The sequence below is a fragment of the Bicyclus anynana genome, chromosome 9, assembly GCF_947172395.1.
Source record: "Bicyclus anynana chromosome 9, ilBicAnyn1.1, whole genome shotgun sequence".
Taxonomy (NCBI): domain Eukaryota; kingdom Metazoa; phylum Arthropoda; class Insecta; order Lepidoptera; family Nymphalidae; genus Bicyclus; species Bicyclus anynana.
The window spans coordinates 6,818,326-6,832,600 of record NC_069091.1 but is presented as its reverse complement, the minus strand read 5'-3'; the positions used below and the strand labels follow the sequence as shown (position 1 = coordinate 6,832,600).

General features: G+C 32.5%; 1 protein-coding gene across 1 annotated transcript; it reads right to left on the bottom strand.

Annotated features, from left to right (window-relative positions):
* Window positions 1-585: 585 nt before the first annotated feature.
* LOC112044646 (carnitine O-palmitoyltransferase 2, mitochondrial) lies at window positions 586-12,737 on the bottom strand. The gene is made up of 8 exons (XM_024080549.2): window positions 11,902-12,737; window positions 9,878-10,056; window positions 8,602-8,869; window positions 8,035-8,225; window positions 7,323-7,492; window positions 6,564-6,677; window positions 5,450-5,751; window positions 586-4,745 (listed from the first exon to the last, which is right to left on the bottom strand). Exons 1-8 carry the CDS (start codon window positions 12,510-12,512, stop codon window positions 4,619-4,621), a joined length of 1,962 nt encoding a protein of 653 aa, XP_023936317.1. The 5' UTR covers window positions 12,513-12,737; the 3' UTR covers window positions 586-4,618.
* Window positions 12,738-14,275: the final 1,538 nt, after the last annotated feature.

Genomic DNA, 14,275 nt, shown 5'->3' with positions numbered 1-14,275 from the left:
ACTTTGTGTTGTTTGTTTTATTGTTACATTAAGTACCTACTCATACGAAAGGTGCATTTAGCTAGTCACTAGTTATTGCACTTTCCGTGCATTATCGTTAGGTTCACTCATTGAATTGGGAAAATGTTACGGTCATTGGTCGATAGAGCAAAGTTCAAGTACACAATACACCCTGTGACCTTTTAAGTTGTTAGGCAAAATGTTTGACATTTCCAACAAATCTATTTATAGGTATAGAACAAAGTCGGGTAGTTACACCATTTTAACCGGTATGAGCGTGAGGTAACGTAATGGTTTTTGATTTCTTGGGTTTGACTCATCTTATTCCACACATAGAGATTTACGTCTATAATTTTTAAAATAAAATTCAGAAAACTAGGTATAAAATTTACAAACATAAATTATTTTCATTCAAGGAATTTTTCTTTTGGTTTAATTTTGGTTAAATCTCGTGAACTTTCTTTGAAAAGTCCACTTCTAAAGTCAGTTAAGTTCGCTAGGTAAACACAATGAAAAAAAAGAACTAATTACTAAATAACCAGTCTTTTTTCATTGAGTAAAATGTGTTATAATAAAAGACTTCGCTAGTTGTAATATGTAAAAATATATATTTATTCATGTATAAAACAAAGTACATAAATGGTTTTTCTATAAAATGCTTTCCTTACAATAACTTTGATTTGTGATAATAGTTTGAAACGTTATAAACCTATGAATATATATAAATATATATGTACCTAACTACATTTTACATAATTAACAAAATATCAAGATAACCAAATTTTTATACGGACGAATTTGCGTGTCATCTGTATACAGGGTGCTCGGGAGTATTTCCCATGACTCTAGGGTTATTCTTTATGGAAAATTAATTAAAAATGTCTAAGTAAAATGGGTTCCAAAAATTAACATTTTGGAGTAAAAGATATTTCTTTTGTAAATAGATCTTCAATTGTGTCCCTTAAACGCATCCTTATAATAATGACGTAGCCAAGTTTTACGTATTTTAAAATGCAAGGATCGATAAAGGCGTGTGTTACATGGATAGTCGAAATTATTTAAATTACTTTTTATGAATACATAAAAAGTGTTAATTTTTTAGTTAAAAAAATATTAGTTATGTATTTCGACTCCTTTAATTGGACTCGTCAATACCTTGAAGTTATGGGAAATACTCCCAAGCACCCTGTATACTTATAGAACACGAATATTATGATATAATAACTTGCGTGCGTCTTATAGTAAAACTGTAGAAACACAAATGCCAGTTAGTTTTATTATTATTCACTGTATTTTATTATACACATATATTTTAGGCATTAACTAATCAACCGATTATCTTATATATTACATACACAAAATATGTACCTGTATTAATGTCATGAATTATCATGACATTTATACAGGTTGATTATTAGGCATAGAAAAAATTATTCTAATAATTAGAGTATTAAAATATAATATATTAACAAAATCTATGTAAAAGCTATACAGAAAGCTCGAGTACAAGTTAGGATGATTATAATTTATTATTGAGTGTTCCATAAAAAAGATTACAAATAATTGAAAAAAATCATGACAGGCAGTCTTTCACACTAAACTTAATTCACGCATGCAGTTGATGTAATGCTTGCAGTTTTCAAAGATGGAATAATCAAAGGCAGTGTTAATGAGATCGGATCGGAGAAAAATATTTCCAACAAAGGCAGGCGTACATTAACTTCAAAAATAAATATCAAGCGTACAAATAAATGACGAATAATTCGTTATTATTAAATATAAGTTATTACAGACCTATAACTGACTTAGCTCGATGGACTGCATCACAAGTAACTAATCAGTACATACTTCAAATAAATTTCATAAATATTTTTTATACAAATAGTTTTCCTGCAAGAATTTCGCAAAACATATATGTAGGTACTTTGCGCAAATTTCAATACTTTAGTACCTATTTCCCTGCCACAGACGTCATTACAAATTTTGTTATGCTTAAGACTAATTGTACAACGAAATATAATTACAATGAAAGCCCGAATGTTTATGTTTACAGCCATTAAACTCGAGAATCTGAATATAACTGCTATAAACCAACATGAAAGGGGAAATGCAATAAAGTTGTTTCACGAGTTCCACACTAGCATTGAGCTATTAATATACTTATATGTTCCTATACCATTGAGCTCCTATTAAAAAGTGGATGCACAATCAGCGACCAAAAAACGTCCCCACTTAATGAGTACCAAACACAACTTCTTGGCACTCAATTCAAGTAGTCGCAAATTCAACCTTAAACTTAAGGTTAAATTTGCTCTAAATTTGGGATTTTATTAATTATTATTGGACTAAATTAAAAGGTCTTTAGGTATAATTTTCTTTACCAGTAATTCTAAAACTGGCAAAGCAAAATTGGCCAGTTTTTAAGTGAAATTTTCTACATGATTCTGCGTCCTTTATTATAAGAGGTCAATGACCTATACCCACTATTAGGGCCGTTGCAGACGGAACGGGAATGTAAAGCGGACCGGGCGGTGATAAGACGTTGTTAAGTATACTAAAGCCACACTTGATGTGTACTGTTTACTAACAAACAGATTAAAAATGAGGGCATAAAACGCAAATCATGTTAAAAACAGATTAAAAATGAGGGCATAAAACACCAAATGATAATTATAACTAACTTGTTCTTAAATTAATAAAAATAAATTTGATTAATAAGCTTAGAACAATTACATACACCTAGTTAATATGTTTTGACTAACATTTTACAAAACAAAACATAATTAAATAAGTTATGAAACGACATGAGTTTTCTACCTTCATTTCTATTTTGTTACCGTTACCGTCACAAAATTCATCAATAACTTATTGACTAGCATAGCAACTAATATCATTCAGCTATGGTTGGAGCATGCGGTTATTTTTTTGTATTTTATCGCTTTCATTGAATACAGGCGCCCATTCAACCAGATGACTGCGACATAAACAAAGTCGCCGTCTCATCATCCTTAGTTTTGTGTGTATTTGTATGAAACTATATTTCCAAAAAATCCGCGTCCGTTCCGTTCAACACGTTACGTTTGCAGCGAGCTTAATTCCATAAATCTACTACGTGATTGCATAATATAAAATAGATGCAACGAGACCTAACATATTATTACTTACGTTTTTTTTAATAAATAATAAATTACAAAATAAGCAAATGGTCTACCCGCTAGGTAATTTAAAGGCGAGTTACAAACATTCATAAAATCATAACCATCAGTTTATCGCAAATCTCCCGGCGTTAAAGAATATCAAAAATACATACTTTCGCGTTTCTATTGTTAAGTAGTAGGATAATAACAAGCGAGTTACTGAATGGCTCAGCAGGTAGCAACATAATTTTGACTGATTCTTGGGTGCTAGTGTTAATAATATTGACAATATGTTGGGTAAAGCTGCATTCGGAAAATTATTGCCTGTCGGTATATAACTTACGCCCTTTAGACAAATTAAAAAAGGACCCAACTTGCTAGATGTTACCCGGTTTATTGGTCTGAGCTTACGCTATATCACTTTATGGAGGTAAAAGGACTTAACCAACCTTACCCTAACACGACTTTCAGTCATCCGTTTACTCGCAATATATTTTTTTAAAATACTAAATTTGATTTAAAATATTTTCATCCTATAAACTGATGGGTAAAGGTCGTTTTCGATTCGGATCTTAGACTATTTGCATTGACAAAAAAAAATCGATTGTTTGTAAAGTCGGTTTACTGACGATAGTTGAACGTGACAACGTCATAAGAAAATACTGATGGAATGGTTGCATTTTTCAAAAGAAAATTTTCGTTTTTCTAAAATACTGTTTAATAATCTACATAGACCACAATATACTTTATTTCTTGTAAAAAAAATTGGCAACCTTAGAGCGAGGGAACGACGCATGATGATTTTTTCGAGTGTGCAGCCAGCTCCATCGAATTATAAGACGTTGTCACGTCAAAAATGTTGTAAATTTTTCAGTCTGAAAAGTAGTTACTTGTAACACAAATGAAAATAAGGCACATAAGGCTTAACCTAGAGCTCTGGTTTAGAAACGCAGAGCATAAAAAAATATTTTCGATAGACTTATAATATATAAGTTATAACAGTATTGTAAAAATATATAATATGTTGATTTCATTGAATTTTAAATGTTAAACACATAAAACTTATTTCAATTCTAACTTGTGTACATTTTTGTTAAACACTTAGTACCATCAATCTCCTATTCAAAAGTGGATGCACAATCAGCGACCAAAAAACGTCCCTGCTCAAGTGCCGAACGCAACCTCTTGCCACTCAATTGAAGTAGTCGCATTTGCAAATTCAACCTTAAACTCAATCCTTAAGGTTGAATTTGCTCTGAATTTGGGATTTTTTTGAATATTGGACTATATTTAAAGGTGTTTAGATATAATTTTCTTTACCAATAATTCTAAAACGAAATTTTCTACATGATTGTGCATCCTTTTATTCTACAAGGTCAATGATTAGTACCTAATATCTGTTTATACATATGAAAATATATGTTTTTTTTTATATTTTACCTTCATCTTTGCATTTTCACTTGTGCACTAAAATATCTCTCTTATTCTGATAGAATTTTAGTAATATCTACAAACGACTTTTGTAAAGCCTCAACAAATTGTGTACTGTCATTATGTGTTTTGTAAGCTGAAACCGCTGCACCGAGTTTATCCGGGAATGCAGAGTACCTGAAAGGTAAAATTTCTATTAAAAATTATAATAATTGATGAACTCAAAAACTTCTTTAAGAATATTTATTTAAATAAATCGGATCAATAGTTTTTGAGAAAGTCAGAAACAAAAAAAAACAAATTATTTCAAAATTGTTGAGATTGCATTAGGACTTATGCTGCTCTGTATTTGGCTATATTATTTTGAATCTCTAGCGGGGCAGCTGAACCCTTGCCTCCCCTTGATGATACCAGGACCCAGGACCCAGGGCCTCTCATGGTCTGAAGCCACAGAGGCCTGACTGAAGGCAGTCCTGGATTAGCCTATAAGCTATTTATGCAATTGTTTAGGGCATCCTGTATAGGGTGGCACCAAAAGATAAAAGAAAATAAAAAAATCAAGCACATCAAAGTTAAAGCTATTTCAAAATTTTCACATTTTAAATTGATGTTGATATGTATCACCATGTTGTCTGTATTAACATTTTTTTTAATTAATTCTTTGTAGTCCACTTAAGGATAGCGGGACCCACAGGCAGCTTCGTGCACAGGGTTTTTAACTAGGGTAGGCGTTATTTGTACAAATTGGACAAAATTAGAAATTCCTTCTTATACAGGTTCGCAATGCATCCTCAGGGTAGGCAATGCATCATTGCATCTTAATCCGGCACTGACTACTGATCAAGGCACTGAATATTCTGGAAATGAATCAAAGTTCTCACCCTATTCCAAAGCTTTCTTTCGCGACCGGACCGAACCCTCCAGCCAGTACACTAGGCGCAGACAACGTACTGGTACTAAGAACGGACTTATTCAGGAACTTGTATTCATAAGAGTCGTATAGCTCCGGGCGAGGCAAGTCGTTGTCTTCCGCTATCTTCATCAGAGCGAACAAGTGTCTATCGAAGCCCTGACCCATGGCCGCTTGTTTGACTAACTCAGAATGGCAGGTTGAGCATTCCTGCATAATTGCTCTGAGTTCTGATTTTGACGATTTGTTTGAATGGAGACTGTCACAGAATAACTGAAAATCAAATAATTGTTATGACAACATTGACCTCTTATAATAAAAAGACGCACAATCATGTAGAAAATTTCACTTAAAAACTGGCCAATTTTGGTTTGACAGTTTTAGATTTATTGAAGTGAAGTGAAGAAAATGAAAGGCTTTTAAATATAGTCCAATATTCAATAAAATTCCAAGTTCAGAGCAAATTTAACCTTAAGAATTGAGTTTAAGGTTGAATTTGCAAAAGCGACTACTTGAATTGAGTGTCAAGAAGTTGTGTTTGGCACTCATTGAGTGGGAATGTTTTTTGGTATCTGATTGTGCATCCATTTTTTTAATAGGAGATCGATGCATGACAATATTATTTTTGTGATGTTATAATGCAGCTTGCTTTGAAGAATTTGTCTATTAGCTTTTGACTTATCTCAATGTTGTGCTTGTTTGGAGAGAAAGGGCATTCTAGATCTTTGATTTTTTACTTAGGTTCAAGACTGTTACCTAGGCTCAAGACTGTTACTTAGGCTCAAGACTGTTTGTTAGGCTCAAGACTGTTACTTAGGGTCAAGACTGTTACTTAGGCTCAAGACTGTTTGTTAGGCTCAAGACTGTTACTTAGGGTCAAGACTGTTACTTAGGCTTGTGACTGTTACTTAGGTTTCAGATTGTTGCTTAGTCCTAAGACTGTTGCTTAGGCTTAAGACTGTGTCTTATGCTTAAGACTATTGTGTTTGGAAGTTCCTAAACCTGCAGTTATTGTCTATCTACTGAGAAAATAGTGATGATCCATTAGTAAACATAATTAATTATATATTACAAGCACAATATACCTTTGTTTGTTCTGTACACGGCCTCATGGTCTCAGTTCGGCCATGTTTGAAGGCAGATGTACTGCAGGACTCGTATGTGCCCACGTACTTGCCGTGAAGTAGATGATAGGCTGCCTAAAATGTATTTAAGGTTTAACGTTTTATTCATTTTAATTTTTTATTGCACACAAAAAAAATTAAGATACAATGAAAAAAAAAAATGAAAAAAATACAACAGAAAAGTAAGATGGGCAAATGGTCTTATAGCTAAAAGCGATCTCCTCCAGACAACCTTGAATGAAATATTTAAGGAAAGGAAAGCGGATAGTGCAATATAACATACCTATAGTAATTAAATTATTATAAAGAGTATACTAAATTAAATAACATATACAATTACATACTAAATATACACAAATAAGTTACATACAGCACCTAAAAACATATACATTATTAACTTTAGGGGTGATGGTGGTATATAGTTGCCCCTGATTTTCAACATGATTCTTTTCATTTAAATATTGTTCTGATGTACATTTATTTATTTTCGAAGTAATTGTAGAAAGAGAATCAATACGTAACATGGCTGGAGAAGTTTTAGGTAAAAACTAAATTTTTTAAATTAAAAGTATTCATCAAATTAAATGTGTTTACAAAACAATTTGAAGGATGCAGCTTTATTTAAGGGTTTTGGCAAATTTCAATTAATAATGTTTCTCAAGCAAGTTTGTCATTATTTATTGAGACAAAAAGGGCTGTTTAACAAAAAAAAATTTTTACCTGAAAACCTAGTTGCATTATACAATCAGGACTGACTTTGAATTTCTTGCAGGCACCTTTTGTGAGTCCTTCGTATAAAATATAGTCTATACTTAACGAATTGTACCAATCGCTATATTCTTTTCTTGCTTTTTCGATAAAACTTTTTGATTTGTCGTCTAAGTTGAATTCTGAAAAAAAAAACAACTAAATTAAAATTACCACTTTTTATGGCACGTACATAGAAGTAATTTTTTTGCGTCCTAAATTGTTCATTATCGTTCTACTAGATTTGAAAAAAACAAATCATATTTTATAAAAAAAATTATTTTAAAAACATTTTACGACAATGTGAGCCAAAACGCTATCAGCCATGGTCTGTATATTTTTATCAGTGGCATGACGTAACTTAGCCGTATAATAAATATTTTGGTAAACTACAATAACAAGACTGAGAGAATTGGATAACAGCAAAAAATTGGCCATGCATTAGACACGTGCATTCCTCAGGTAACATCGTGACGTCACAAAATGGACGACAGCGTTTTTGACGTTTGGAAAAATTGTAACAAATGCATCATTTTTGAATAATTGATTTATAAGAAATCCTTAACTTATACTAATATCGATATATTTGAGACCCTTATTATACGAAATTAATATTGTTTAAATTAAATTTGATATGAGTCTACTAAACCTATGTTTACAACCTACAGAAATAAACACTACTTACCTAATTTTTTCACTGTGATTTGTTTATCTAAAGGTTTACTGTCGGGCCCAATGAATGGTTTGGTGGTAGTTTCATCATAGATGTCCTGGAAAAACCTGAGTACGGCAACACCATCGCCCCACGAATGTTCGAAGTTGATACCAGATAAGCCGTCCTTAGTCACTATCATACTGAAAGACTTGTCAAACCATCTGAAATTTTTTTTTAGCAGAAGCTTCAAACATGGATGTAAAAAATAAGAAAACCAATGTCGAACAAAGGTTCACAATATGTGTCAGGAAAACTTAATTAACAAATCAAATTGTAACCAAAATAAAACCCTAAAATGGCAGAGAATAACCTTGAGTTGAGTCACGCACTTGTGAATGTTGTGTGTAGGGTTAAAGGATCCATTCTCCCCGTCTATCCCAAGTAACTCATAAAGAATTACACAGCGAGAGATTTCTCGAAAGCCACGAGCATACAGAAGCCGACCGTATCAGAATTACACAGCGAGAAATGTCTGGAAAGCCACATACAGAAGCTGACCGTATCGTAATTTTTGAAAATAAAATTGAACATTGTTACCTGTTCGAACCATCTGCATGCATATAATGGGCTAATAATTTATGTTTATTATCTTCAATACTAACATCATCCAGTATTAAATTAAATATGGCAGAGTCAATTTTTCTCAACACATCTTTATTGCCAGTATCTTCCAAGTGCGCCCTCTGCTTGGACCATTCATCTCTGTTCTGTGTTGTTAAAACACCTAATGCATAATCAGCCTTTGTGTTATCATTTAGAATTTGTGCTAAATTGCCTTGAATTTCTGCAGGGGATAGTAGATTTCCTGAAACGGGGAAATGTCAATCATAAACACAAACATTTATTTAGTGCATGAGTAATTACCTCAATAGCTCCACGGTAAAGCCAGACTTACACGACTAAATTGATTTCAAAAATTCTTTTACTAATGGAGAGCGACATTATTAGCGAATAACAAGGTATATGGAAAAAGGAACTATGCAGGTAAAACCGTGTGGCGTTCGGTAGTAGCAAATAAGTAGGACAACAACAACAACACAGCAACAATTAGTTAAGTTAAACAATATAAATAGGGAAATAATAGCGGACATAAACAATCTGTCAATTTCTGTTTTTTACAATTTCCTATGTTTTATAGTAGGTACTTTTTATCCTAAAAAAATCCATGGTGTCCCACCAATATGTTTAAGTATTGCCAATGTGTTTAAGTAATCAAATAGCTTGCCCAGTTAAATTGCGGCCAGACATATTTTTCATACAAAATGTAGGTATGTACTTTTGATACAGCTAATTTAAACATAGATTATGCTAAATAACATTATTCAACTGTTTTTATCTGGCAACACCACAGTTGCAGTGTAAAAGCAGGCAACCTTTACGTTTTCAATTCTGTTAGGTATATTCTTTTAACTAGTGTAAGATTTTTTAAATTAACAATGAGGGATTAATTTATTTATTAAAAAAAATATAATTTTTATTTTACTAGACAACCTATTTGCAATGTGTCAATGTGAAAATTTTCTACCATTTATTACTTAACGCAAATAAATGACAAATGAGGGTATATATTTCTCATGATGAATCTTGTACTAAAGCTAGATAAATTATTTGTAACACTTTCGATGGACTGCGGGGAGGCTGGTAGCGATGACAGCAAAACCCACGACTGATGCACCTCAATTCCAGCCTCTACCACGCGCGCACGATTTCACACTTTCACAGCCCCCCCCCCCCCCAAAGCCCGCATATCAAGGGAGTGTCATCAATGAACTTGCCAAGCTATATAGTGTGATAAATTATTTAAGAATATTACCATCTGCATCTAACACATCAAAGACATAGAAATTGCCACTCTTCTGCACTACAACATGATTGCAAGTTGTGTCTCTAAAGATTGTGTCCTTGCCTAGTAATGGGATGCGAGTTGCATTGAACAGCCCAGTAAATTGGCTCATGTCTAGTGGAAATGCTTTGAACAAATATGCACCATACCTGAAATCATACATAATATTTTTTTAATATTGTTAATTGAAAAAAAGGCAACAATACAATTAGAAGTGGCAAACAGTCACCTTGCAACACATACTGCTTGTTAGGAACACATTCTTTAATGAATTTGACTAATATTTAAACAATTTTAGTACACAACTAATGCTAACACTAATTATTAAAGGCTTCATAAGAAGGCTCAGTCACTCAGCGGGCGATGGACCAAGCTTAAAGTTTCTGTGTCAGCGAATCAGAAATGATGAGATTCGTAGAAGAAGCAAAGAAACATAGCTCAGCGAACATAGCTCAGCGAGTTGAGAGGCTAAAGTGGCAAAGTGCAGGGCATATACTTCAGCAAGCCTATGGAACATTGAGTTCCCAACGTGCTGGAATGGCAACCACACACCAAAGACGTCTTGCAGCAAGCAAGCAAGCATGTCCAGAGGTGCTGAATGGTAGCTTCTCGAGACTGTGGTATTTGGAAGTCTAGTCTGCAAGAAGCCTATGTCTAGTAGTGGATGTCCATCAGCTGTTAATGGTGACGATGATAATGATAATGAGTAGATAACTAGTGGACGCCCACAACTTCATCGACAAGAAAATTGATGAAAGCTTTTATTCCCTCTTTAAGCCCATTATTACAGATTACATTATTTTTCTGGTAGAACACATGGTGTATTTTTATAAATGTGGGTAGGTAGGTAACTTAAAAAATTAGGACTTTCCCTATGATGTTCTGTATTAATGATTGGATTCTGGCTTCCCTAATTTAGATACAGAATGCTAAAAAATTTAATATAATTTGCCTAACTATATACATAAAAGAAATACTCTAAAATCTACAGATTCCACTTTTTCACCTGCATAGTTCCCATTTCCATGGGAATATGGATAAAATATAGCCTATGTTACTCCCTGATAACATAGCTTTCCATGGATGAAATCAGTCCAGCAGTTCAGAGCTTAATCATTATCCAATGCAAACAAACAATCATATCTTTTCTCTTTTTAATATTCATATAGATAGAATACAAACAATGGCATTTAAAATAGGTTAATGATAATATGTTAAGTTATATTTATCAATAATATATTCCTTTCACTATTGTCTGTTAATAACAAAGTTCAAAGAGCATCAACTATAATTTAAAGCCATAATGTTGAGCATTGGATTTGGTTGGGTTGGAACAAGATTTTGGTTCATCATTGTGTATGTAAAGTCCAGCATAAATCAAAATTTAACAAGTCTTAGTAATTTACAAGAATTCTAAATTTGTTTTTATGCTAAATTAAAGTTTAATTAGGATTGCACTATTTACTTGTGTTATTAGTGTGAATGTAATTAACCCATAAATCTTTTAAGCATGACTGCAACCAATATTAAAGAGGAATTTTAAGTACTGGTTATGAGAAGTACTTACTAACTCACAATAGATTGTGAGTTAGTGATTAAAATTAAGGTACTTTCTTAAAATTTTATATTAAGCTGCTGATAGACAGAAGCATTCACTTGTAACAGAACATCGAGCATTCCCCGTTTTTATATTTGTTGAACTGAACAAAAAGCTGAGCCAAGAATAGAACCAAATATTGCTATGAACATCTTGAGAATCCTAGCAGAAGCTCCAATTGTATCTGTTCGCAAGAATGTTCACCAGAATGCTCTATAGAATGATTGCTATAATGATCTAAAATGTTTCTGTGATGTTTGCACATCACACATCAAATTCGCACAAATGCTCATTACAATTGAATGCTCAAGTCTATCAGCACCTTAAGGTTCTATAAAGCTTGCAAAAGTCACAGAGTTAATTGATATCATAATGACTAGTGTTAACTAATACAAACCAAGATAAACTTGCTGGCAATAATCCAGTAACAGTTCTAAATAATGGGGTGTTACTTTTCTTTGGCTGCAGATGAAAAACCTCAGGCTCCAGTATCTGCTGTCTTAAGGAAAGCATAAATCTTGCTGCGCTCACTAACAAATTAGTGGCTCTAACCAACTGGTTGTTGTATTCTGGCCTAATATCATTCTGCATTACGAGGAATGGATTGTAATTGATGGGTAAAGGTACTCTGTCCCTTAAATATAAATCAAACCAATAATCTGATATGTAACTTGTGTGTTTGTTATATTTATCCTTCAAAATAAGTTTTTCTTGTAATTTGCTGCCTTCATTTGCTATAAAGCTACTCGTTCTTGTTACCGCTTCATTATACTGACCATCATTTAAGAGTGGTTTTAAGGCACTTAAATACCGATCCTTTGTTTTACCTAACTCAGGTATAGGGAGCCGTGGTAGAGACTTTTGAAAGTGGAATGTTGGCACCTTACTTCTTTGTATATATTGATAATTTATGTCCTTTACATTCTTTGCTTTACTAGCAAAACTTCGCACTTTTAGATTTGCCACGAAAGCGTTGTTGCAGTTATAAATGTTACTAATCTTATACATTTTATTATTTTATTAATTAAAATATTAACGATACAGCACAATTGTATTTAACCTCAAATCAAATTTGTTTTGGAAGAACCTTAATAACATCAAGTAATTGATATTTGAACTAAATTAGAACTAACATAGAGTAATAAAAAGATACAAAAAATAAATAAAATAAAGTTTAAATTAAAATATCACAATGATGACCACAAACACCATCAAACAAAATAAAAAGACAGTGACAGTGACACTTGCACAGTGTTACCAACTCTCCAAAATATTTATCCTTAAAGATTGTGTCAAAAACCCCTAAAATCACCTTAATTATTGAGTTGTCCCCCTAAAAATATAAATTCATAATAATTTAGAAATAATATGCTGTAATATGTTTCAAAAGTCTATATTTAATACAGACAAAATATTACGTCTTTCTCTAAAGATTCAGATTTTTTGAAATCTTACATGTTGACATTGAATAAAATCATTTTGTTATTGGATAAAAAATTGCCGCCAGTCATCACAGAGTGGTTGTAGAATTACTTATAAGTCGTTATAAGTCAAAGAAATAGCCAGTTGAGGAATGGCCAAAATTTTATAGAAATTTCCCTTCATTTGAGGAAGTTTCCTTAAGTACAGAAACCAACGATGTAAACAGAGACGTAAATAGATAAATGGATTGTTTCCTAAGCAATCTCCAGAAAAAGGAAAAAACTGATACGTGGACTCTGCAAATAAACAAGACAAGGCGATTTGGTGTAATATCGTTACATTTTGTAGGCTCAACGATAGGTAAAACAGACAGACAGAGCATAAAAGTACAGCCTCAACTTATTGCCTAATAGCTAAATTAAAAAAAAATAGCAGTTAGCTTAGATTGTATTGAAAAACTAGCTCAGTGTAGTGTTGTAAAATCAAAAGTAATGTTGTGTAAAGTAAAATCCGTGGAGGGAGAATGGTATGGAGTAGCTATTAGGAGTCTCCCGGTAAGGGACAACAACAAAGTACACAGATTATCTGGTGTTACCAGTGTTCGAAAAACTACCCTATATTTTAAGACTAGCGTTATATTTTTATTTCATACTATTTGACAAGTCTATAAATATTTTTATATCATACTATTTGACGAAATTGGCCAATTCAGAAGTCAGAGGGTAAAAGCTGGCACCAAGGGGTGATGAATCGATCCCCGCCCCGTTCGAGTATTGTTGTACCCACTCTTGATACAGTCTGTCCCGACGAGTTGGAAAGGAACGGGAATGTTGGTCATATTAAAAAAAAAAGCATTAATTACCATTGTTTTCATCCTGATTTAAAAACATATATACAACCAAAGTCCTTTCGACAGTCATATTATTTTACTTTTGAATGCAATTAGGGTCAGATATTTTGAAATTAGAATTCATTTTTTAAATAAAAATATAACTACTAAAAATGAAAGAATAAGAAATTTTCACAACTAACTGGTTTTGTTTAATTGGGAATAAATAGTCTTCAGAAATAATACGCTTTTGATTGATTGATTTATTGATTGCTTGGCGTATTTTGTGATTTGTTGATTGTGTACATCATAAAACATTAGTTAGGAAACTATACTAGCACAGCATGGAATTAAGAATAAAATCTTTTTACCAAAAAAAATTACTGTCCTTTGAATAAAATTAATTTCGTGTAAAAATTTCTTACATTTTTTTCACAAGTTAAGGATTTAGTACAATTATGTAACCGCACATTTAAGTATTTTCTACAAATGGCTTTAATTAATAAAATATAATGGTGGT